The sequence below is a fragment of the Bos javanicus genome, chromosome 7 (genome assembly GCF_032452875.1).
Source record: "Bos javanicus breed banteng chromosome 7, ARS-OSU_banteng_1.0, whole genome shotgun sequence".
Classification (NCBI taxonomy): Eukaryota; Metazoa; Chordata; class Mammalia; order Artiodactyla; family Bovidae; genus Bos; species Bos javanicus.
In genome coordinates this window covers 108,515,192-108,540,196 of record NC_083874.1, presented here as the reverse complement: position 1 = coordinate 108,540,196, position 25,005 = coordinate 108,515,192, and the positions used below count along the sequence as shown (strand labels likewise).

The 25,005-nt window shown below is 43.1% G+C and overlaps 1 protein-coding gene across 3 annotated transcripts in view; it reads right to left on the bottom strand.

The window, feature by feature from the left end:
* Positions 1-1,307: 1,307 nt before the first annotated feature.
* MAN2A1 (mannosidase alpha class 2A member 1) overlaps positions 1,308-25,005 on the bottom strand; it is a 213,384-nt gene continuing 189,686 nt past the window's right edge. For all 3 annotated transcript variants that reach the window (XM_061424531.1, XM_061424532.1, XM_061424533.1), the window contains exons 20-22: positions 18,093-18,287; positions 5,803-5,913; positions 1,308-4,044 (exon numbers count right to left, since the gene is read on the bottom strand). In XM_061424531.1, coding sequence (XP_061280515.1) covers positions 3,892-4,044; positions 5,803-5,913; positions 18,093-18,287 — 459 coding nt within the window. In that variant the 3' untranslated portion in view covers positions 1,308-3,891. The remainder of the gene's footprint in view (positions 4,045-5,802; positions 5,914-18,092; positions 18,288-25,005) is intronic.

The window sequence follows — 25,005 nt, the reverse complement described above, 5'->3', positions numbered from 1 at the left end:
GGAACTGAAATTTTTTCCATTAGGAGAATTCTGTAAAGACGAAAACAAATGGAAATCCAAAGGTCCGGAGAAATACCTGGATGAATCAGAATTCCCGGCCAAGCTGTAACGGTTTTGCCTGGTCATCAGAGAAACTCGTTGTCTTGTGTGATCCTGGGGGGAGATGATGCACTTTCTGCTGACCAAGTCCAGATGCTTTTCCTTGACTGCTGCTTTCAGCTGGTCTAACTGGGAGCAGTACTTGTTGGAATTAATCATACTCCAGCAAGAGCTCATAAAGAGGACTCCAATCCCACCACACATAAAACATCAGCTTCTTTGGATGAAGACTGGCCTTCAGGTGTCATTGGTGGTGGTTCATTTTGCTTGCCTCACAATCTCTTCCCTTCCACATCACTGTACAGTATCTATTTTTCATCACCCAATACGATTTGTTTTAAAAACAGAACATTTTTATTACCTTTCACTGGAGAATTGCATGTGGAAAGATGGTCGAGAAGGTTTTTCTCTTTGCTTATGAGGAACTCAAACATCACAGTGATCGACATAACCGAGCTGGCACAAGTGCTTCTCAGCACTTGGTCTGGGCATTCCGAGTGCGGCAGTGGCCCCCCTGCGGCACACATGACTGCAGCGGCCCCCCTGCGGCACACGTGACTGCAGCGGCCTCCCTGCGGCACACTTGACTGCAGCGGCTTCCCTGCGGCACACGCTGACTGCAGCGGCCCCCCTGTGGCACACATGACTGCTCTTGACGTCTCCACTGGATGGTCATCAGCGCCAACTGGTGCACATGGCTGTGCAGTATTGTCCAGCAAGAAACAACCAGCACGAAACTTCACAAACCACTTTAAAAAGTCAGCTCAGTCACCACACCTTCTTCACACACTGCATAGATATTCTGTGTGTGTTTCAGCTGCATTTTTACCTTTCTTGAATAAAGCATAATATGCCAAACATGTTGCTTTTTCTTCCATCTTCATTACTAAAATGGCTACACAACAATTCACCAATTGATTTTTTTTTAATACATGCTGATATGACAGTAGTCACAACACAATTTAACAAAATTGTTTTGAAGATAAAGACAACTAGATAAAGATAAAGCTCTACTAGAACCATCTATCTCAGAGGAAAAAACTGAATAAACTTTTTGGCCAACCCAACGGAAATGGACTGAAGAAGGAGCAATTCACTCATGACAGAAGACAAAACAAGCCCTTACTCCTCCACTCTACCCACCGAAACATTTACTATATCTTGCTTACAAAATCAGATTTAAGAACTGCTCTAGAGGACCACAGACATGGTAAGATTGATCTTTTATTAGATATCTTATATTACATATTCCCAAAAAGATATAAAATCTTCCAAGAGAAAATATCAAAACCTATTGATTTCAAGGAAAGCAACATAATCAAAATGAAAGCAAAGATTTTCTTCCCGACAAAGGAATATGAAAACATTTCAGCACAAATACAACAAAGACATGGGAAGGCAAGTACAATGTTTTACAACACGTTTTACAGCATTTTGTTTTAATCAGTATTTGCAGAAAACAAGGACGCTAAGTTCTCAAACACTGCAGTTATAACTCCAAATTAAATTTTAAAAAAAGAGAGAGAAAGTCATGAACTACTTGGTCAACTGAACCTCTGCGATAATGAATGTAATAGAACCTAAGCTAACAAATATGCCACTGAGATCACGACTGAAGGGCACGGTTCGCAGTGTGTGCCAGGGACACCAAATCATCTAATCAGTTCTTGACCACAACCCAAAGCAAAGCATCCTCTCTTCATTTCCCTGATGATTTATTCTAAAAATAAAGAGCAGAAACTTGCTGGTGAAAGAGAATTTCCGCTTTACCTGTGAGCAGCTGGTGACCACACGCACTGAGTAAGACCCCGAGGAGCACAGGACAGACCCACCTCAGACACCACGGGTGGCAAGACCGCTGTTATTGCATCAAGAGTTTTATTTCAGCTGATCAGAGATTCCAGAGCAATTACGTACAACCACTTGAACCACAGAACACAGTGAACTCCTATAGCAAGGTTTTACACTTAAGATGCAATGAAAATACTGATCTTATTCCTGGGCTTTGTGTCTGGCAATCCTAACGTCTGTAGATGTTCACAGAAATTAAGCTTGTTTTTTGTTTTAGTTGTTCCTCCCCCCAAAACAAGGAAGGAAACTTACAGTACATGTTTATTGCAAGAAATTACTCTCTTGTAATATCTTCATCAACACTAGTATTATTTCCTTAATAATTAAAGGCGAAAGAAGTTTGTGAACTTAATGGAACAATAATCTAAGGAGCTGCATCTTGACTGGTAATACAGATGATAACTAGGCTACATGATAAAACAGAAATGATGTTTTATTTCTGTATGAAGATGTTGGAATGGCAGGAGGTAAAATGGAAGTTTAAAGTCAGATAATACTAAACCTATTAGTTAACACAGAATTTTCAGCAGTGCACATAGTCAAGAATCCTTTCTATGCTAAAATGGAATACTCTAAATGTTGGTTTTATTTTAATGTCAAGTTAACAATGATCCCAAATAAATTTGATCTAAAGTACTGTAATGGCACATAGGTTTAGAACTTCATTTTGAGGTTAGCACGTACAAAAGTTTGAAGTTCACTGAACAAACATATTCTTTAATATGATAAATTATGATGAGTTACATATAAGTGGGTTTCAAAACGGCCTATTTTAAAGCATTCTCTCTTCAAAATGGTGAACTCTTGTGAAATGAAAACAGTATGTGGATTCTGCTTGTTACAAAATCCTAGCTTCAAGTTGCAGTCTCCTTGGCAGCAGCATATTTTAATTAACAATATTTTTCTTCCTTGTTTTGTTTTCTGACATCTCAGTACATTCAAATAGTCAAAATGTTTAGAGTAACATCACCACAAATTTAATGAAACAGATCAGAACGTGGCCAGCATTGTCAGGCAAAAATTATACAATTTATGTGTCATAGAAAGTACCCGCCCCCTCCCCCCAGCCACTCCCCATCTTCCCCCAACAGTAATATGGACACCAAAAGATTTAACAAGACTTATAAAAAAATAAGGCACATTTATTCTGATATGAGAATTTTAAAATAGAAAACCCCTTCTCAGAACATCTGTATTCAAATGAGCTGTGTAAAAAGACACCTTGTGGTACCTAGAAGAGGCCATGGTACCTACGGAATCGCTTCTCCCAGCTTAGTGACAATGGAATAAATTGCACCTATCCCACATTGTCAAGTAATGAAAATATGCCTCTTTGTCTACTATTGAATGATTAAAATCTGGTATTTCTGGAAATGCTTACAGAGGGCAGGAAGGGAGGGCCAAGTGGTAGAGAAACATGTAAAAGCAACGATGTATCATCGGGGTTGACGGATTGCACTTTTCCACATATTTCAACACATAAAGTTCTTCTAACACGTATGAATGATTGCAACCATTTTGGCCATTAGCTATTACCCACCAGCTTTTTATCCCATTTTGGTAAAAATGGGTATTTTTGTAAAACTAACAAAGGGTCAGCAACATGAATACTGAGAACAATCTCTTTACAACCCCCAACATAGATATAATTAGTTAACATTTAACCTGAGATACAATCTGTTGAGAGGCTGTCTTTAGACATTTCTTCGTTTGTTGCATCAATTCATACTGATGATAGCAGTTCATGGAAGGAACTTAAAAAAAAAAATTAGTTTGTAGCATGGCTTTTTTTTCTCTCCTACTGTACTGGTTTAAGAAGAAGAATCACAGAATTCATGTCCTCACAGTAGCCAGAAGCTAAAATAATGTGCTTCTCTATTGCACATAAAACCAAGAAGTATATAAAAGCCATTGCTTTCCAATCCAAATCTGAAACCAGGTTCACCTCAAGTGGATTCGGAATGTGCTGATTTCCATGGGACTCAAGTTGATCTCACTTATATTTCGGGCGTCTGGAGGGGGATGCATCAGGGATAATGACGAAGGTGTGATGCTCACAACAGTGAACTTGCTGAAGAGCTTCTGGACCAGGATCTGAAAGTGAGTGATGAAAATCACACGTACAGAATAGCTTTGGAGAAAGGTAAGTAGTGCATCTATATACTCAGTGTGAGAAAAAGTAGAAAGTACGTTTGAAATTGTCTTTTAGTGAAAAAGCAGGGGCAGGGGATGGAGATTAAGTCCACCTCCACACACTTGAGCACAGAAGACAACTCTGAAGGGAGACTGGAACCCAGGAACAGGAGAAGGCTGTCTTCTGGACCCCTCTCAGCTGCTTAACAACGTATCGTATGCAAGGGCCTTTCTCAATGAAAGAAAGGACTCCTCAGACCAAGAGCTTTAAACACAGCTACACCTGCTTTCAGTCAGTATTCACCCCAACAGTGGTGCTTCTCCACTATCCTCCTGAGCCAGAGGAGCTGGGAGACAGGCCCCAGGCCCCCCAGGAAGGCCCTCATGTAAGGGGGTCACTTACAGGGTAGGAAGGCTGCTTGGAAAAAACTACTCTCACTTCTGGTAGTTCTCCTAGTCTGTCTCTCTGGGTCGTCTAACCCCCTTAAGACTCAACACCTTAGTGTCTGATACAAACGTTCACACCCAAGTGTCTCAGATCCGCACTGAGAAGGGAGAGAGTAAGAACAATGAAACCAACGACAGAGACCCGTGCTCCCTCGAGCGCCCGTGACATGCAGCGTGGGCAGAAGGAACGGACACGTCGCCCAAGCAGCTTCAGGCCTCTCCACCGCCTCTCGTGCTCCCCTCTTTCTGGAGCCTCTGCTGCGCACGTGCCAACTGTGCAGGACAGAACGGACTCCCTTGAGTCTGTCCGACACCATGTCTACGAGGTCTTCAAGAGTGGGTCAGCCAGCTGACTTGGTGTGGGAGGCCCGCCGCGTGCTGCAGACAGCCCCAGCCTGTCGGAGCCAGAGGCGTAAGCTGGAGGTTCCCTTCCCTCCGAGACTGGCTGACAAGGACCACCAGCAAGGCCAGCTTGAAGAGAAATCGGAAGGTGCACCCAGCGGTCAGTACTCAGCCTGAGGACCTGCTGGGCTGCACAGGGTGGACTCACGCAGACCCGCTTTATCAGAAGATCCGGGCCTGGGAAACAACGGCCTGGGGCGGAGTCCAGCTGCCCCGTGGGCCTCGGCCGACTCACCCCACGGGCGTCTCATGTCCCCGCCACCCCTACTACAAGCCTGCACCCACTGTGTGTGTGCCAGTCGCTCAGTCGTGTCTGACTCTTTGTGACTCCACAGACTATAGCCTGTCAGGCTCCTCTGTCCATGGTATTTTCCAGGCAAGCATTCTGGAGTGGGCTGCCATGCCCTCCTCCAGGGGGTCTTCCCCACCCAGGGATCAAAGCCGGGTCTCCTGCACTGCAGGCGGATTCTTTACTGACTGAGCCACCACGGAAGCCCCCTCTGCAGTTACTTGGCCCCCGCAGAACATGGGGTTGCCTTCGCTGAACTGGATCATACCTGAGCTGTCTGAGAGAGGTGGGAATAGAGGGCTTGGGAAGCAGCCGCTTTGTGGGCTGGAAACGGAAAGCCTGAGACTCGAGGAGGCCCTGTCTCCAAGCAGCACCCGTCTGCCGGGGCAGCATGATGTCAACAAGGACAAGAGACTGAACACTGGACAGGGGCTCCACAAGAGGGAAAACTGGAGCAAACCTGAAGGTGAGGTGATGGCGTCCACAGAAAGGCAATGGACATCTCCTTGTCAGGATCATCTGCACAGAGCAAACATCTCAAATCACACTAGACCAACAGGAAGAACAGGCCTTCGGCTCACCTTTCCCTGGGTTGTGGAACACAGCAGCCCGGTGTCTCTGCTAGAGAAGCGGCAGTCAAACCCCTTCCTGTGGAGGATCAAGGCGGCCTCGTTGGAATGCTTGCCATCCACCTGTAAACGAGCAGACAGCAAGATGCCATGGGGACGCTGAGAGCGAATTCTGACCCCACTGCACACCCTCGACGTCCCTGTCCCCAACCACGAATGCTCTTGTATCTTAAAGTGACTTCAGGCCTGCCCACTCCCATTCAGGCTCCTTGCGCAGCCTGCCTACTCCCCGGCGACACTGCCCTCCCCAGGCGCTCAGCTGACATTCTGAGAGTCCTTGGCAAGTCACTCAGGCCTTGGTTTCCTCCACGGTTCCTAAGGACACGGGCTATCTTGTCCACATGTTACATACTGGTTTGTCAAAGTTTCTTCAAATAAAGCGTTTCATTTTAACTTACTTTTAATAAATCCATCAACTCAATAAAGGATACCTGAATTTGGTCCTTATCTGGCCACTGAATGATGTATCATCCATCTTAAAACTGAAATATGCTTCTTCACTGAATACTAATTTTTGTTAACTGCATTAACATTTTTAATCTTTAATGTATTGGTTCATGATTTTTATATAAGAGAAATTTAAGTTGAATTAGTTATGCTTATCACTTGCTAAGCCAGCCACATTTATTAGCTTGATGTATCATTTACATTCACATTACAGAAACTATTCTTCTTGCTCAGGCAAAAAGGAAAACACTAAAAATCACAAGTCAGCTACAGCGATCAGTATACACTTTCTTGCAGTAAAATTTCCTGCTCCCAATTCAAGTAACTGCACCCAATTCAAGTAACAATGCCTTGAATGCTTTAAGTCCTTGAACATTTAAAATTATAACCATTTAATCAATTTTACATTTTCTAAACCGGGAAATGTTTATGATAAATAAAATGGATTAATAAAATCTTTGGAAAAGTTAAGCAATGCACACTTACTGTATAGACACATGTATTCGTCCTTTTTTTAAATGTGACCACAGATACGAATATGCCGAGGTTCTTGATCAACCTTGAAAGTGAAAGTGGCTCAGCTGTGTCTGACTCTCTGCGATCCCATGGACTATATACGGTCTGTGGAAGTTTGCAGGCCAGAATACTGGAGTGGGTAGCCATTCCCTTCTCCAGGGGATCTTCCCAAACGAGGGACTGAACCTAGGTCTCCCGCATTCTAGGTGGATTCTTTACTGTCTGAGCCACCAGGGAAACCTTGGTCAACCTTCAGTCAGTTCAGTAGCTCAGTCGTGTCCGACTGTTTGCGACCCCATGAATCGCAGCACGCCAGGCCTCCCTATCCATCACCAACTCCTGGAGTTCACTCAGACTTACATCCATCGAGTCCATGATGCCATCCAGCCATCTCATCCTCTGTCGTTTCCTTCTCCTCCTGCCCTCAATCCCTCCCAGCATCAGACTCTTTTCCAATGAGTCAACTCTTCGCATGAGGTGGCCAAAGTACTGGAGTTTCAGCTTTAGCATCATAACTTCCAAAGAAATCCCAGAGCTGATCTTCATCAGAATGGACTGGTTGGATCTCCTTGCACACCAAGGGACTCTCAAGAGTCTTCTCCAACACCACAGTTCAAAAGCATAAATTCTTCGGCACTCAGCCTTCTTCACAGTCCAACTCTCACATCCATACATGACCACGGGAAAAACCATAGCCTTGACTAGAGGAACCTTTGTTGGCAAAGTACTGTCTCTACTTTTCAATATGCTATCTAGGTTGGACATAACTTTTCTTCCAAGGAGTAAGCGCCTTTTAATTTCATGGCTGCAGTCACCATCTGCAAGTGATTTTGGAGCCCCAAAAATAAAGTCAGCCACTGTTTCCACTGTTTCCCCATCTATTTCCCATGAAGTGATGGGACCAGATGCCATGATCTTAGTTTTCTGAATGTTGAGCTTTAAACCAACTTTTTCACTCTCCACTTTCACTTTCATCAAGAGGCTTTTTAGTTTCTCTTCACTTTCTGCCATAAGGGTGGTGTCATCTGCATATCTGAGGTTATTGATATTTTTCCCAGCAATCTTGATTCCAGCTTCTGCTTCTTCCAGCCCAGCGTTTCTTATGATGTACTCTGCATAGAAGTTAAATAAGCAGGGTGACAATATACAGCCTTGACGTACTCCTTTTCCTATTTGGAACCAGTCTGTTGTTCCATGTCCACTTCTAACTGTTGCTTCCTGACCTGCATATAGGTTTCTCAAGAGGCAGGTCGGGTGGTCTGCTATTCACATCTCTTTCAGAATTTTCCAGTTTATTGTGATCCACACAGTCAAAGGCTTTGGCATAGTCAGTAGAGCAGAAATAGATGTTTTCCTGGAACTCTCTTGCTTTTTCCATGATCCAGCGGATGTTGGCAATTTGATCTCTGGTTCCTCTGCCTTTTCATGGTTCACATACTACTGAAGCCTGGCTTGGAGAATTTTGAGCATTACTTTACTAGCGTGTGAGATGAGTGCAATTGTGCGGTAGTTTGAGCATTCTTTGGCATTGCCTTTCTTTGGGATTGGAATGAAAACTGACCTTTTCCAGTCCTGTGGCCACTGCTGAGTTTTCCAAATTTGCTGGCATATTGAGTGCAGCACTTTCACAGCATCATCTTTCAGGATTTGGAATAGCTCAACTGGAATTCCATCACCTCCACTAGCTTTGTTCGTAGTGATGCTTTCTAAGGCCCACTTGACTTCACATTCCAGGATGTCTGGCTCTAGGTGTGATCACACCATCATGATTATCTTGGTCGTGAAGATCTTTTTTGTACAGTTCTTTTATGTATTCCTGCCACCTCTACAGTCAACAAGAACAAGACCAGGAGCTGACTATGGCTCAGATCATGAACTCCTTATTGCCAAATTCAGACTTAAATTGAAGAAAGTAGGGAAAACCACTAGACCATTCAGGTATGACCTAAATCAAATCCCTTATGGTTATACAGTGGAAGTGAGAAATAGATTTAAGGGACTAGATCTGATAGATAAGAGTGCCTGATGAACTATGGATGGAGGTTTGTGACATTGTACAGGAGACAGGGATCAAGACCATCCCCGTGGAAAAGAAATGCAAAAAAGCAAAATGGCTCTCTGAGGAGGCCTTACAAATAGCTGTGAAAAGAAGAGAAGTGAAAAGCAAAGGAGAAAAGGAAAGATATAAGCATCTGAATGCAGAGTTCCAAAGAAAAGCAAGGAGAGATAAGAAAGCCTTTCTCAGAGATCAATGCAAATAAATAGAGCAAAACAACAGAATGGGAAAGACTAGAGATCTCTTCAAGAAAATTAGAGATACCAAGGGAACATTTCATGCAAAGATGGGCTTGATAAAGGACAGAAATGGTATTGACCTAACAGAAGCAGAAGATATTAAGAAGAGGTGGTCAACCTTACTAGGGCATAAAATTTTTTTAATGTGCTACAGAGACATCTTTTCTGAATAGCTGCCAGCATTCCCAACACTGATTTGATTTTAATGTGACTGAACAATTTAAATCTGTCCTCACCTCAGACTCTTGGCTGGAATAACCTGTTTTATGACATTTTACACTGGTATTTTACATTGGTACTGCTAAAAATTTTTTTTGAAGAAGAGAAAAACATCATTTAGGGATTGTGAGTCATTACAGGACCATATAATACACATAGCAAGTTGAAGTAATATGATAAAGATTCCTAATGAAATTTCAAACAATTTCATAGCCCCTAAATAGCATGAAAATAGCACATTAAAAAAAATCTTGTATTTAGTACGTATAGAAGGATAACAGTTATGCCAATTTTGAAACCCTGGAATACTCTTTTATTCTTCCTGAGCACCAGTCTCCTCATCTGTAAAGTGGAGCTAACACATGTCTGCTCTCCTCACAGAGTCATGCTGTGAGCTAACCCACTGAGGACACTGTGTAAGGCAGCCCAGCTCGTAGGGCAGGCTGTGCCAGTGCAGAGACTATAGACATGAGAGGGCCACCGTCTGGGCTGGGAGTCAGACAGCCTAAGATCTGTAGCCTACTTCTGCAATTTACTAGCTGCTGATGTCAGCAAAACTGTTTTTCCTTTACCATAAAAAAAGAGATAAAAAGAGGTAGCATAATAAGGACTTAGCCCAGGGTCTGGAGCAGAGAAAGACCTTAATATATTATTATTTATATCAACATCATCCATCAAATAAACTGGTTATTTCCATAACAGTTACAAGTTAAACAATATTCTCTTTTAACTTCTTATTCACAAATTTATTTTATTGGCATCATAGCTTTGTAACTATGGAGTCAGGATAGTCCTAAATTATATGTCCACAACTATACATCAAAGTCCTAAGAGTTCTGATTCAAATTCACAAATTAGACGGCCTCTTAATTAAATTCCAAAAGCACTTATCACTATTATCCTTGGCATCTGGCCATTTTAACTCACTGCTGCTGCTGCTGCTGCTGCTAAGTCGCTTCAGTTGTGTCCGACTCTGTGCAAACCCATAGACGGCAGCCCACCAAGCTCCCCCATCCCTGGGATTCTCCAGGCAAGAACACTGGAGTGGGTTGCCATTTCCTTCTCCAATGCATGAAAGTGGAAAGTGAAAGTGAAGTCGCTCAGTCGTGTCCGACTCTTAGCGACCCCATGGACTGCAGCCCACCAGGCTCCTCCATCCATGAGATCTAGACCATCATTAAAAAAAACACTGATAAGCAGGCATTGTGAAAATTCCTGTAGAACATTTGTCCTTGGAATAATGACTGTGTAAGGTCTTTAGCAGACTGAAGATGACCAAAAAAAAAAGTGGGAAGGGAAACACTTTCAGGATTCTGCCACTGAGACTTAATTTTAGATAAGAGATTTAAACAAACAGTACAAAAGTGGAGATTAAAGTCATAAAAATTAATTTTCACTTGTGGGAAAAAAGTTTTACTTTCTCTAAAAACTGAAATTGCATCATTTTCACAAGGACTAAAAGACTAATAAAATGGCATTCATCTTGTGTAAGTTTTTAAAAATCAAATAATCATGAAAGGATCAGTTTTCAAGCAAAAATACCTGAGGCAAAGGAGCAGTTTTTCAGTTTCAAAGTCTGTCTAGACATTTTATTTCCAAGAAAACTGTTTTTTTAAAGTAGGGAAACTGTGATTTTAACTTGAATACGTATGCAGGAAAACCAGTTACCCTCAAGTAGTCACAGCATACGCTCTAGGAGAGCAAACAACTTTTGAAAGACTTCTTTTTATATTCATTAACACATTAATAAAATCCAGACCTCAAAAAGGGCGGGGGGGCATGGGTAAGAAAACTTATAAATTTGAAACTGCATCATCGCTGTGCTGGATGAGTGTCAAACTGTCCTTGTAGAACAGATCACCGTTGGGGCTGAATCACTGTGTGGATGTTCCCAGGCTGTGCCAGGAAAATCCACTGTAGAACTTATCTCAGAGGAAAAACCAACACTGAGTTTCTAGACTAAGCAGGGCTCATAAAACTTCTCCAGCGACAGGGGAAGGCTGGGCAAGAAGATCTGACTACAAGTGAGGTCGTCAGGTTCAGAGAAGGCTAGCCTGGAGGCATGGGTTGGCTCCAGCAGGAACCCTCACCAACGGTTGATGCAGCCTTCTGAGTATTCCACTATTACTGAGCAGACGAGAAGAAAGCAAGCCGGGTATTGCCCAGCGCTGTCTGCACAGTCCCAGGCAGCGAGCAGGGGTCTGGAGTCAGCCTCCGAGCATCACCGCTCCCTGGCTGTGTGGCCCCGAAGGCTTCCCAGCAGCCCCAGGCCCGCCCGTTTCCTCCTCTACACAAGGGGCACAGATGCCGCCTCCTCTCCTCGTGCTGCCGTGAGAGCTAAATCAGGCTCACAGAAAGCACTCAGTGCAACGCTTGGGACGGAGGCGGCTTTAGGTGCGTCGTATTGGAGCAATCTAAGAAATCAGCAATAAACTATATAAGGAATACACATGAAAGATACATCAAAATTTACTGTGGCAATAAACTTCAGCTTTCTCCAATTAAAAAGAAAGTGCCAATATTTTTATTTCAGTATTAGTAACGGTGAAGCTGCTGATGACTGAATGATCACAGTTGAGAACCTTATTAAAACTTTGTGCTTACTACGTGCCGGCTGCTATTCTACATGCTTGACAACTATCAATTCATTGGAGCCTGACAGGGCCTCTCTCGGGTGACACTCTCACCACCGCCTGGCCACCGGCGAGGACACTGGCGTCGGAGGACGCAGGGCCTGCTCTGAGACAGCTGGGCAGCGAGCAGAGGCAGTGCCCTTGGCCCAGCGGGCCCGGCCCCCAAGCCTGCACTGGCGCAGCTGCATTCTCTGCCTCTGCTCTGCTGCGGATTGGTGCAGACCGACACCGGCTTCAGGGGAAGGAGGAGGATCGCTTTTGACTTGATAAAACAAAAGGTTATCACTTGAGATCACTTAAGGAGACTTTCCAGCTTCTGATCTCAGGCTGGAAAATGGGAGTATTTAATCAATGGTTCCAACAGAGCTAAAATAATGATTTACTAACACATTCAGAAAGAAAGGTTTAGAAGTTATCATTTCTACCCATTTACTACCTGCCCAGCCATCCACTCATCCCATTTTAAGATTTAAGGCCACCCTGAAAATCACACCACATATGACAGTCTCTTCTAGGCAAAGGAACAGGCAGATGCTCCTTCCCCACGGTGGATGGGAACTGTGCAAATATGAGAGCGGAGCCGCTCCTGTGGGGTTCACAAGCCGTAACTGCTGCGAACTGTGCACGGTGCCTGTGGACACACTGCCTCCTGAGGAAGAGATGGGCCCGACTGTGGCGGGACTCTCCATGGAGGCGCTGACCCCGCCCTCCTCAGGGACGCGCCAGGCACGCACAGACGACGCCACGGCTCCAAGCTGCTCAGATTCTTTGGCGATGCCAAATGCCTCTCATATTTCAGTGCATTCTGGCAGGTGGCAAGGCTAGAAAATCTCACACTGTGTTACAAGTCCTGAGGCAGGAAATAACCAGTAGAAATGCATTTTCCAGGGCACTTGTTAAGATGTCAATAACAGTTATCCTGTTTTAACCAACAAGGTAGCATGACAGAAAGAAAGGGGAAGGTGGATGGGTGTCCTCAGATAAGTACAACAAAGAACATTTTTTCCCAACAATTTTCACCTTTCCAGAAACTAGGGAGATCAATAAAGCACCAATCAATTCTTTTAAGAAAGGCAAAATAAAGTATAAACCTTAAACTCCCTCTTACAAGAAAAGGAGGGGGTGGTGAAAACAAGTTGAGAGAGAAGACTTTATTCAGTAAGTGGTGCGGACATTGAAATGACTGGTTAACTCTCTATAACAAACAGTTAAGCCCAAACCAAAATAAATCCCATACATAATAAAGAGTTACATTTAACACATACAGATAGAGAGGAGAGATATACAGACAGATGTCTAGGGATGAGGGCTTCCCTGGGGGCTCGGATGGTGAAATGGCCACCCACACCAGGATCCTCATCTGGAGAATTCCATGGACAGGGGAGCCTGGGGCCTACAGTCCACTAGGCCACAAAGAGTCGGACACAACTGAGTGACTAACACTTTTCACTTCACAACTATGGATAAATGAAAAAAATATACATTTGAATATAAAAGCAGGGAAAACAATCTGCAAGAAGAGCGGATGTAGGTATCACTGCTCAAAGCATCAAGGCAGTATGGCTCCACGACGCTTAGCTAAACAGCTTAATCAAGTTCCTCCTCATCCCTGGAAAATCAGCATTCTAGACGGAACTTTCCATTCTAGCTTGATCCATGGCTCATCCTCCCATGAGATTCTCCCAGCATCCCCTCTCCCAAGGCTCTCTTTCCCTAAATCACTTCCCTCTCCTGAGGGTGTGGTTTTCCCAGTTAGTGCACTTGAGTGGTACTCCTATTCCCCAGTTTTGAAACCTTCACAGAAGTTTCTGTTTATAACTCAGGCTGTTGATAGTGCAAGAAAAGGGAGTGATGAAGAGAAGAGAGTTGGACACCAGATACACAGGATGAGAAGGCTAACATTTAAATTCCTTAACAGTGGCTGGAGCACACTGGGCCATACAGCTGTGAGGCAGGGTTTTACGACATGTTTGTTCTCCTCTTTATCTGACTACAAATTTATGACATAGTTAGTTAAAAAAAAAAAAAACTATAAACTAAAAAAGCAAACTATGTCTATGTAAAAACAAGCTCATCTATCAATATAGAATAATTTTTGAAAACTGGACTTTTTTTGTTGCTGTTTTGTTTGTTTTTCTGGAAAGCTGGACTTTGAGGACAGATTTAGTAAATCTTAAAATCTTAATGTGACTCTCTGAAATCACAGTCAGCACCCAGGTTCAGAAGGGCTGGTTGTGGCTCCTGATTCTGCCATTCACAGGTAGGTAATTTAATTTTAACTATTTATTCTAACTCTTACTTTCCCAATTCAGTAAATGCAGATAACAGCAATTTCTAGAATCACTAGGAGAGTTTTTAAAAGTTACTAATTCCTAAGCTCTCCACCCCAAATCTACAGAATCAGAATCTCAGAGATGAAGACATCTGTGGAAGTCTTTTCTATAATCTCTCTGGTATCACCTGGACACAGTGAGTTTGAGGACTTTAGCTAGAAAAGCTGCTAACCTCAGGGGGTTAGCAGACCCCCCAGGCTCCATGTGCTCTCTGAGCTTTGAGCACACACAGCCTTCCTCCACTAGGAGTGGGAGCCCAGGGCTGGAGCAGGGAGCCTGCAGACAGCGGCCTGGAACAGGGAGCCCAGGGCTGGAAGGGGAGCCTGCAGACAGCAGCCTTGAGTGGGGAGCCCAGGGCTGGAAGGGGAGCCCGCCTGCAGACAGCAGCCTGGAGCGGGGAGCCCAGGGCTGGAAGGGGAGCCTGCCTGCAGACAGCGGCCTGGAGCGCAGGCCGGCAGAGGGCCCCCCATCATGCTACGGAAGGAGGGGTCAGGCAGCAAGGGCGACGCACCCGTTATGTTACTGAAGTCTGCAGACACTTTCCTCGTGGCAATACTGTGAGGTGATGGGCCAAGGCAGATCTCCAGTCTTGCCTGGAGGCCAATCTCTCTTGACATTACTTCAGTGGGAAAAACGCACTGCAGTCTCTAAACAAAGAGCGCATTATTGCATGCTGGGAGATGCCAACACACCAAAAACAAGAACACAATCCAAAATGTCTAGCTCTGCCTTCTGGATTGAGTTACTTTTGTCTTTCTTCTAGTATAACCATGGAATTACTCTGGGTACCTTTTAAGTACTAAGTTTTCTTTGAATGAATACGCACATCAGCGTCCTTTAATGATTACTTCCCCATTATCAGAGATTAGGGGATGGAGAGCAATTCTTTAAAGAATCCCTTCAGATTCCTGACAAGTTTTTAAACTGTTAGAAATATGTGCTAAGAGTCAAAGACTAACAGAGAAATTGGAACCAACTGATATCTAATGCAAAACAGCCTCAAATATTTCGTTCTGACCACGTGGTTAGGCATTAACTTACGCCTATGGCATTTCAGTCTGTATTCTTCCTGGTCAGACTGTTAAATCGCTGTGTTTCCTCTGCTAAAACCCTGGTCTGCACCTGTGTTGGCATGTACTCTAAGTATCCTCAGGACAACAATGTATGTCTACAAAGAGCTTCTGTTTCCAAAAGCTCTCACAGCATTATCTCACCCGTTTCTCATACCAGACCTGAAGCAGACGTATCTGCCATCAGGCCCATTTCATACACGGCAGCGCAGTCTGTGGGCACGCAGTGGGCATGCAGCGGGGGTGCAGGCGGTCTGTCTGCCCAGAGGTGAGAGGGGCAACGGGACGTCACGTGACCGCAGCCAGTAGGGGCCAGCCTGCAGGGTCCACGGCTATGAACCAGCTGGGGAAAGTGAAGTATCAGTTGCTCAGTCGTGTCTGACTCTTTGCGACCCCATGGGCTGTGGTCCTCCAGGCTCTTCTGTTCATGGGATTCTCCAGGCCAAAATACTGGAGTAGGCAGCCATTCCCTTCTCCAGGGGATTTTCCCAACCCAGGGATCGAACCCAGGTCTCCCACATTGTAGGCAGCTTCTTTCCTGTCTGAGCCACCAGGGAAGCCGAACCTGGTGGGCAGTGGGGTTTATTTTGGCTGCACGGTGCTGGCTGTGGCCTGGGGGGTCTTGGTTGCCACGTGCAGGCTCTTAGGTGCAGCATGCAGGATGCAGTGCTCTGACTAGGGCCTGAAGCCGGGCCCCCCGCACTGGGAGTGCAGAGCCTGAACCACTGGACCACGGGCCAAGTCCTGGCAATGGAATTTTTAACCACAAAACTGATTAGCTCTATATCCCAGGAAGACAGCCAACAGCAGGAAGAATGAAAGAAACAGGTCACCACGACAAAGAGGTAATCTGGAAAACAAGCGACACCTGGAGGAAAAACCCTGCACTCTACACCCCACCTCCACCTGCAGAGGGACAAGCCTCCCAGAATCAGCTGGGCTGCTCCCAGAACGCCGTCACAGGAGAGACTCCCAGAGAAGGGAGGCTGAGGAGCAGCGGCCACCATGGCCCGAGAGCCCCGGCGCCTCCCGCTTGCTAGTGCCCTCCACCATCCCCGCCCAGAGGGCGCAGCCGGGGGCTCAGAGGCTGGCGTCTCCACTCTCTCCTATCTTTCTCTCGAGCCCAGGAGTCAATGACAGGTCACCTCAGCGAGGCTGCCCGTCTCGAGTGTGTTCTTTCCCAGAGTCAGAGTAGACCCGCAAAGACCACGGCAAAATCCTAGAGAGTGCTCTCAAGATGCACTCGTTCAACAAAGGTTTACACAGTGCCTACTGGGTGCAGATTCTGCTCTCAGAGCGGGGACACAGCAAGGAATCGCACGGCTCCGGCTCCTCCTTTCTGACCGGCACCTCCTGCCTTCAGGCCTTCCGTGTGCTTGTAACTCTTCCCGACGACTCAACCCCCAGAAATCTGCGAAGTCTCCTATTCCCTGACTTCCTTCAGATTTTCACTCCCATATCACCTTTTCTGCAATGCCTTCTCCAACTGTCCTATTCCAACCACCTCCTGAAGGTGCTCTTCCCTCCTTTTCCCCCTTCAAAACAACGCTTATTACCATCTAACGTGTGTTCTCTGAGTTCTGATCCTCAGTTTTCCCCTCGTACTAGAATCTAAGCTTCAGAAAGGCAGGGCTCTTGTCTGCTTGGCTCAGGGCTGCGCCCCTTAGTGCTTGTAGTGGTAACTGGCACATAGCAGTTCACTCGTGCGATCTTCTGTGCACCCGTGACACGGGGGTACACGCACAGGCCTCTAACATCCACTTGTATTCGTCATCACTCGTCACATGTATTCTCGTACACACTCAGACGTAAGTTCCCTATTGTGGACATCCAGTTTTAAAGCACTAAGTGTCCAAATTTGTATATACTGATCCTTCCTTTATTTGATATGCTTCAGTTTTTTATTCTTAAGCTAAACATTTTTTCCCTCTTATGCTGTCTTTGAACATGAACACTCTCTTCTTTTCACATGCAGGTAATTTTTTTATATTTGTCACAGAATCCATAACCACTTACTATTTCCAGCTAAGTGTATGTCAATCCACAATATCAAAACAGCTCTACAAAACATAAAAATGCCAAACCTCTCATCTTTTTTTTCCCCACAAATGCAATCTGACTTTAAAATCAGGCACAGAGGTAAACCCAAGCAATCTGAGTTAACATTCCGTACCTAACAAAATCTTCCCTTGCTACCTCCTCTAACATATCTTTATACCTCTCCTACATAGCTGGTTTCTCAATGCTAAGTTTTAGGAGTATTTTAGGATTTTTTATATTTTTAGGAGAACAGATACAAATGTACAAAGCCTCTGGTACAGAAATAATTAAACACCGTGCTTTCTGTCTAACTCCTGAGAACACTGGCTAATAGGCAGAAACAAACGGCAAACAGCAGCAGAGCCAATCTTCAGGCCTCGCTCTCCTTGTTCTTCTACCTACTCGTTACGTGACCTCAGGCCAGCTTCAGCTTCTTTATCTGTAAATAGAAGCTGATTCTTCCCGATCTGCTCACCACACAGGACTTTTATGAGAATAAAATAAGTCTAAGGACATTCTCTAAACTATACAGCAACAGTCAGACGAAAGGTATAATGATGCTGCCTAAAGGTGAAGTGCGCTTAATCACTCCCTGAAGCAGAGTAAAACTCATAGTTTTCTTATTCCCACCCCCGTATGCCACGTATAATACAAAAAGTCAGTTTTCATAGATAAACTTGGGGATATACCTTCGACTGCACTGTCCTCAGATTAACCAGGTGAATGTCACAGGGCAAGGGTGCCATCAAGGGAGAGAATTCACCCAGCAGCTGAAGGGTGGGCACGGGGACCTTTTCTGTCATTGGGAAGACAGGGTGGTTCAGGAAAGAAGACGTCGTGTGGCTAAGGAGGGAAGGGTAACTGACTGCCTTCTGGTCTTCTTCCTGTCAAGAGAAAACAAGAATGTGTAACAGTTAGATATCTGCAATTCTCATAGTATTAATTGAATCAGCAGGCAGGGTTCAGACAGGAAAGAAATATAAAAATATATCAATACTTTGGTTTCACTATATTTTATAAATAAGTTTAGACAATGCACAGCAGATTACCAAGTTCAGTTCTAAGCAAAAGAAGAAAACAGTGCCCACTTAACATTAACTTCCATGTGTAGAAACCTCTCCTCTGCACTGCTTTAAAACTAGAAGTCTCGATAACATTTCCACAAACATTCGAGGACAAGGAATTAGTTTATATGAAGATTCTTTCTCAGCCTACCACAAAACTCTTAAAGTGGACAGATTAGGATGTTCACATATCTTGTACATCATCAAATGTTGTCTCTTTTCCCTCAGGTTTTATCTATCATATTCTCATGGTTTCATTTATACATTTGACTAGACTGTGAAGTTATGTACCAATCCAAAATAATGTTCTATAAGTTCTATATATAGAATTTATATGAAAATTTTTATATACATATTCTATATATAAAATATATAAAGTTATGTTCTACCCAATGATAAGATTTTTTTTAAAAAATCAAAACAAATAAGGCTTTAAAATAACACAGGTAGCGTATCTGTATCATCTATTTTCTTTAAATTTGGTAAAATCATTGCCAGATGTTTTGCTTTACCTTATTCCAAAAGCTGGAGCTACTACGTCTGTTACAGAATAGTTATCACACATTTACATGGTATACAATTATTCAGCATAGTTTTAAAATACTTTAGTCTTTGCTATGGTGTGTGGTTACAGATAAGCATTTCAGCACGTTCAAACATTAAGTAAATCTACCAGGACTGGGGAATACACATATGGTAGATGACATACACAATTAATTAAGTCAGTGACTAAGTAGAATCTTAACCAAAAATGTCCAAGGTGTAAAAGCAGACCCAGAAAAGCACTAAGAAAAAACGTAATTTACGTAGAAAGGCCTTGTGATCACCAACAACACTTGGGGATATTTCCATTTGGCATCGTATGTTTGGAAATGACTATTTCACTGATATCTTCTGATTTTGCATATTTTTTAATAGATGGCTCAAATAAAAGGTTTGACAACTTATCTGTGTGAAAAGACAAGATTTATAGAAGATAGAGAGCTTAAAATTCAGAATGTCAGATTAGCACTGAACAGAGGGTGTTAGCAAAGAGTGGTGAACATCTTGCCAGCAGCAAACTGTAGATGTCATTACAATTCAGACTATGAATAGAGAAAAAAAAATTAAGGCAACAGAGGGACACTGCAATATTAAGACACTGACAAAAAACATTAGGTAAAAAATATTAAGTTAAAAAATTTATCCATCCCACATTCTTTTTTAAGGAAAGATTAAATAAAGTATATAAAATAATATTCTTCAACAACATTGAAATTTAACGCAGCTTGTAGAGTAACATGAAAAGAGAGGGAACATTTTCAATAAGAAGCTTTAAATGGACTCAAAGATCAAAGGACTTCATAATCTAGGTCAGGACTGCTGACAAAACCACTTTTGAGTAATAAAAGATAAAAGCTTCTTACAGAAAGGAAAACACCTGCTTTATCAGATTCAGAGGCATTAAATCCCTTCTAGGTCAAGACACGTTCAGAAAAAGCTCTCTGGCTTTATTCTATGCTCTTGGAGGAATCCTTGGACACTTCAGTGAGATGGTTGGATACTAACTGATAGATTATCTGTACCTTAGAAGTAATAATGTGCAAATCTAGTACTCCTTCAAACCCAAATCAGTTCTCCTGACCAGATTGACCAGACATCAGAGTGGCTTGGGAAACTTTTATGAAACCTAGATCCTTGGACCTGAACCAAAATCTACTGAATAGGAATTCTAAGGAGAGGGGCCTGGGAAAGTCAAGTTAAAAGCCCCCATGTGCTGTTGCAGTCAGGCCCACTCTGCTCTGCTGGCCTGTATGATACAGGAACAGCCACCGCAGCACCCTCCCGACCTTTCAGAGCAAACAGCGCTCACTCTGGAATTAAAAGTATAAGCCTTACCGTTTAACTAGTTTAGGATAAAAAAAAAAAAAAAAAAAGATGCAGACTCAGAAGCACGTTAAGGAAAAGTCTTGCCAAATAATACACTGTCGTGAATGTAAGTACTTTGGGCATTCAAGACCTGTGCTATTTATGTTCTCCTAAGCAAGAAGGGAGAGAAGTTTATGTAAGAGTTGTGGCTCAGTGCCAGAAGAGCTCCAAGAACACAAACACTCTGGACGCGGGCCAGGCAGGGTGAGACAAAGACTTGGGTACAGCACCAGATTCACACACCTTCTTAACAGCTTTATAGCAATAAGGGCTCAACAATATATTTAACTGTGAAGCTATCGCTACTTTGATTAACCTCCTAGACAGGTAATCTTTGAACCATAACCTTGATGATAGACTCAAAATTTATAAAATATATTTGTATAGGAATTTTTTACATGTTTGTGTAACCTATAAACCAGTGTTACAAGAAATGGTACACTACTACTACAAACATTATTTGGTTTCTTGTAGGTTGGGAGGTTTCAGACTGTCTAGGTCTGGCTTTCTCTCTGCAGCCTACCTGAGATTAAAGAGAATTTCTAGCACATTCTGATGCAAACCACATTAAGTTGAGATCTTCTCCACTGGGTTTAAGCCCTTATTTCATGAGTCAGAACTTCTTGCCAGGCTCCTTGGTGTCCCTCATTAAGCCCACTTGAGTTATCCACTGCCTAAACATCAAAGCTTTCCATTTCATCTACATAAAAACCTGCTAAATTATTAAGAAAGAGATCATTCTTTTTAGTCACCCTTGTTTATTCAGAATGACCTGACATAATGAGAACCAGATAAATGTTGATAATTAATTTATTAACTATTATATTAACAACCAATGCAATATTAATGAATGAGAGAAAATTACTGTAGGAGAAAGAATGGGGTAACAAGACAAACAGGGAGAAGGAGAGAGAAAGAATGAAAATATACAGAGTGGTAAGATTTAGTGTAGACCTGAAGCCTAGCAATATATGGGCCAAGTTACCCTATTAGACATAGAAAACACCCTCTCCCAACAACACAAGAGATGACTCTACACATAGACATCACCAGATGGTCAACACCAAAATCACACTGGTTATATTCTTTGCAGTCGAAGATGGAGAAACTCTATACAATCAGCAAAAACAACACCAGGAGCTGACTGTGGCTCACATCATGAACTCCTTCTTGCCAAATTCTGACTTAAATTTAAGAAAATAGGGAAAACTTTAGACCATTCAGATATTACCTATATAAAATCCCTTACAATTAAACAGCAGAAGTGACAGATTCAAGGGATCAGAACTGATAGACAGAGTGCCTGAAGAACTACGGACGGAGGTCCATGACATTGTACAGGAGGCAGTGATCAAGACCATCCCTAAGAAAAAGAAATGCAAAGGCAAAATGGTTGTCTGAGGAGGCCTTACAAATAGCTGTGAAAACAAGAGAAGTGAAAAGCAAAGGAGAAAAGGAAAGATCTGAACGCAGAGTTGCAAAGAATAGCAAGGAGATAAGAAAGCCTTCCTCAGTGATCAAAGAAATAGAGAAAAACAATACAATGGGAAAGATGAGAGATCTCTTCAAGAAAATTAGAAATACCAAGGCAACATTTCATGCAAAGATAGGCTCGATAAAGGACAGAAATGGTATGGACCTAAAAGAAGCAGAAGATATTAAGAAGAGGTGGCAAGAATACACAGAAGAACTAGACAAAAAAGATCTTCATGACCCAGATAATCACGATGGTGTGATCACTCTCCTAGAGCCAGACATCCTGGAGTCCAAAGTCAAGTGGGCCTTAGGAAGCATCACTACAAACAAAGCTAGTGGAGGTGATGGAATTTCAGTTGAGCTATTTCAAATCCTAAAAGATGATGCTGTGAAAGTGCTGCACTCAATATGCCAGCAAATTTGGAAAACTCAGCAGTGGCCACAGGACTGGAAAAGGTCAGTTTTCATTCCAATCCCAAAGAAAGGCAATGCCAAAGAATGCTCAAACTACCACACAATTGCACTCATCTCACACACTAGTAAAGTAATGCTCAAAATTCTCCAAGTCCGGCTTCAACAGTATGTGAACTGTGAAGTTCCTGATGTTCAAGCTGGTTTTAGAAAAGGCAGAGGAACCAGAGATCAAATTGCCAACATCTGCTGGATCATGGAAAAAGCAAGAGAGTTCCAGGAAAACATCTACTTCTGCTTTATTGCCTATGCCAAAGCCTTTGACTGTGTGGATCACAATAAACTGTGGAAAATTCTTCAAGAGATGGGAATACCAGACCACCTAACCTACCTCTTGAGAAATCTGTATGCAGGTTAGGAAGCAATAGTTAGAACTGCACATGGAACAACAGACTGGTTCCAAATAGGAAAAGGAGTATGTCAAGGCTATATATTGTCACCTTGCTTATTTAACTTATATGCAGAGTACATCATTCAAAACACTGGGCTGGATGAAGCACAAGCTGGAGTCAAGATTGCTGGGAGAAATATCAATAACCTCAGATATGCAGATGACACTACCCTTATGGCAGAAAGTGAAGAAGATCTAAAGAGCCTCTTGATGAAGGTGAAAGAGGAGAGTGAAAAAGCTGGCTTAAGACTAAGATCATGGCATCCAGTCCCATCACTTCATGACAGACAGATGGGGAAACAATGGAAATAGTGACAGAGTTTATTTTCTTGGGCTCCAACATCACTGCAGATGGTGACTGCAGCCATGAAATTAAAAGACACTTGCTCCTTGGAAGAAAATCTATTTGTCTAGGTTAGCATATTAAAACCTAGACAGCATATTAAAAAGCAGAGATACTACTTTCCTGACAAGGTCCATCTAGTCAAAGCTATGGTTTTTCCAGTAGTCATGTATGAATGTGACAGTTGGACGATAAAGAAGGCTGAGCGCCAAAGATTTGATGCTTGTAAACTGTGGTGTTGGAGAAGACTCTTGAGAGTTCCATGGACTGCAAAGAGATCAAACCAATCAATCTGAAAGGAAATCAGTCCTGAATACTCAATGGATGAACTGATGCTTAAACTGAAGCTACAACAGTTTGGCCACCTGATGCGAAGCACGGACTCACTGGAAAAGACCCTGATGCTGGGAAAGATCGAAGGCAGGAGGAGAAGGCGACGACAGAGGATGAGATGGCTGGATGGCATCACCGACTCGACGGACAGGGGTTTGGGTGGACTCTGGGAGGTGGACAGGGAGGCCTGGTGTGCTGCAGTCCACGGGGCTGCAAAGAGCTGGACACAACTGAGTGACTGGCCCTACTAGACGTGTTCCGGCAGCTCCACATGGCATTAAAACAGTGTTTGTTTCTCAGTCCTCTCGAGAGAAAAAAAAAACAACCCAGGAGATTTCATATTTAAAATCATCAAAATGACTACAGTAATGAAAACTTATCCAAACAGATACTTTTTTTTTTTTACCCCAAGCACTGGGAAATGAAGTCCCACTGGGCCCCCAACCTCGAGTAGAAATGGCCATCTGGGGCTGCACTGTGGCTCTGATGTGGGCCAGGCAGCCATCCTCATGTTCAGCAGCCCCTCTGGTCACCTAACGTAAGCATCTCCCTTAAACCTGACCAACCTCCTTCTTGCTATCATTTCCTGGAGCCCAGTCAGCACTTGTGATTGTCACCTGATAGCTCCAAAATTCCTCTCCTTTTATGTAAAGAACTGGTATCCAGAAGCAAAATGACCCAACTGTAACACATGAGTCCCTCCAGTGCAATGATTTCTAGTTCACTGTCCCCTTTACTATTATTCTAGTTGCCAGCAGGAAGGGTAGGAAGTAGGGGTCAAAGAAATAAATCCTAAAAAGTCAACGCTAATGAGATAATTTCTATTTTGTTCTTCTGCTGAGCCTTGGGCGTCATTACTGTCAAAGACCTCACACAGTGGCAGTCCTCCGCTGGGCATGTACACCTCTCCCAGTGACATATGTCATTCCAATCTTGTTCTCACTGCCTCTGCAAAGGCCTTGAGAACACAATGCTTCCATTTAGTCATCCAGGATTATCACCATGAGGATCCAGCAGGTCCAAAGCTTCCCACTAAAAAGCCTTCCTTTCCAGGGAATGTCTCCCCATGTCAATTTCTACCATCGACATTTTAGTCATTAGTCTGGTTGAAAATAAAAACACTTTCTAGAAAATTTAAGTTACGTGATTTGTAACATTTCTTAATCAAATGTCATTTTAATTAATTTCACTAGAAATTAAAATGTATCTTCTCTTCTCTGGTTCATTTTTTATTTAAAAGAAACTATTGACTTAAGCCCAAGAATCTATAGTTGAGCAAAAGACGAATTTAACCAAGACAGGATTATAAAAACTTTGCATCAAACTGAAATCAATCACTATGCAAAGAGTTTTGAATGAGAATAAACAAATTATTTAACTTCTAAGTGACAGCTTTATAGATCTGACATAAAAAAATTCTTATTGCTATAGTTAACAGAAGTTTTGTAAATTAGTATCTGTGGAGAGAAAAATCATCAGAGCCAGAAACATTTCAGGAGAAGCAAAAGATAGTAGCCACCAGCACCCAGACAATGATTTTCGTATGCCGTTTTAGTCCTAAAACTAAGCTATCTTGTCACTAATTGATTTAAACCATGAGTCCCAAGAACTGGTAT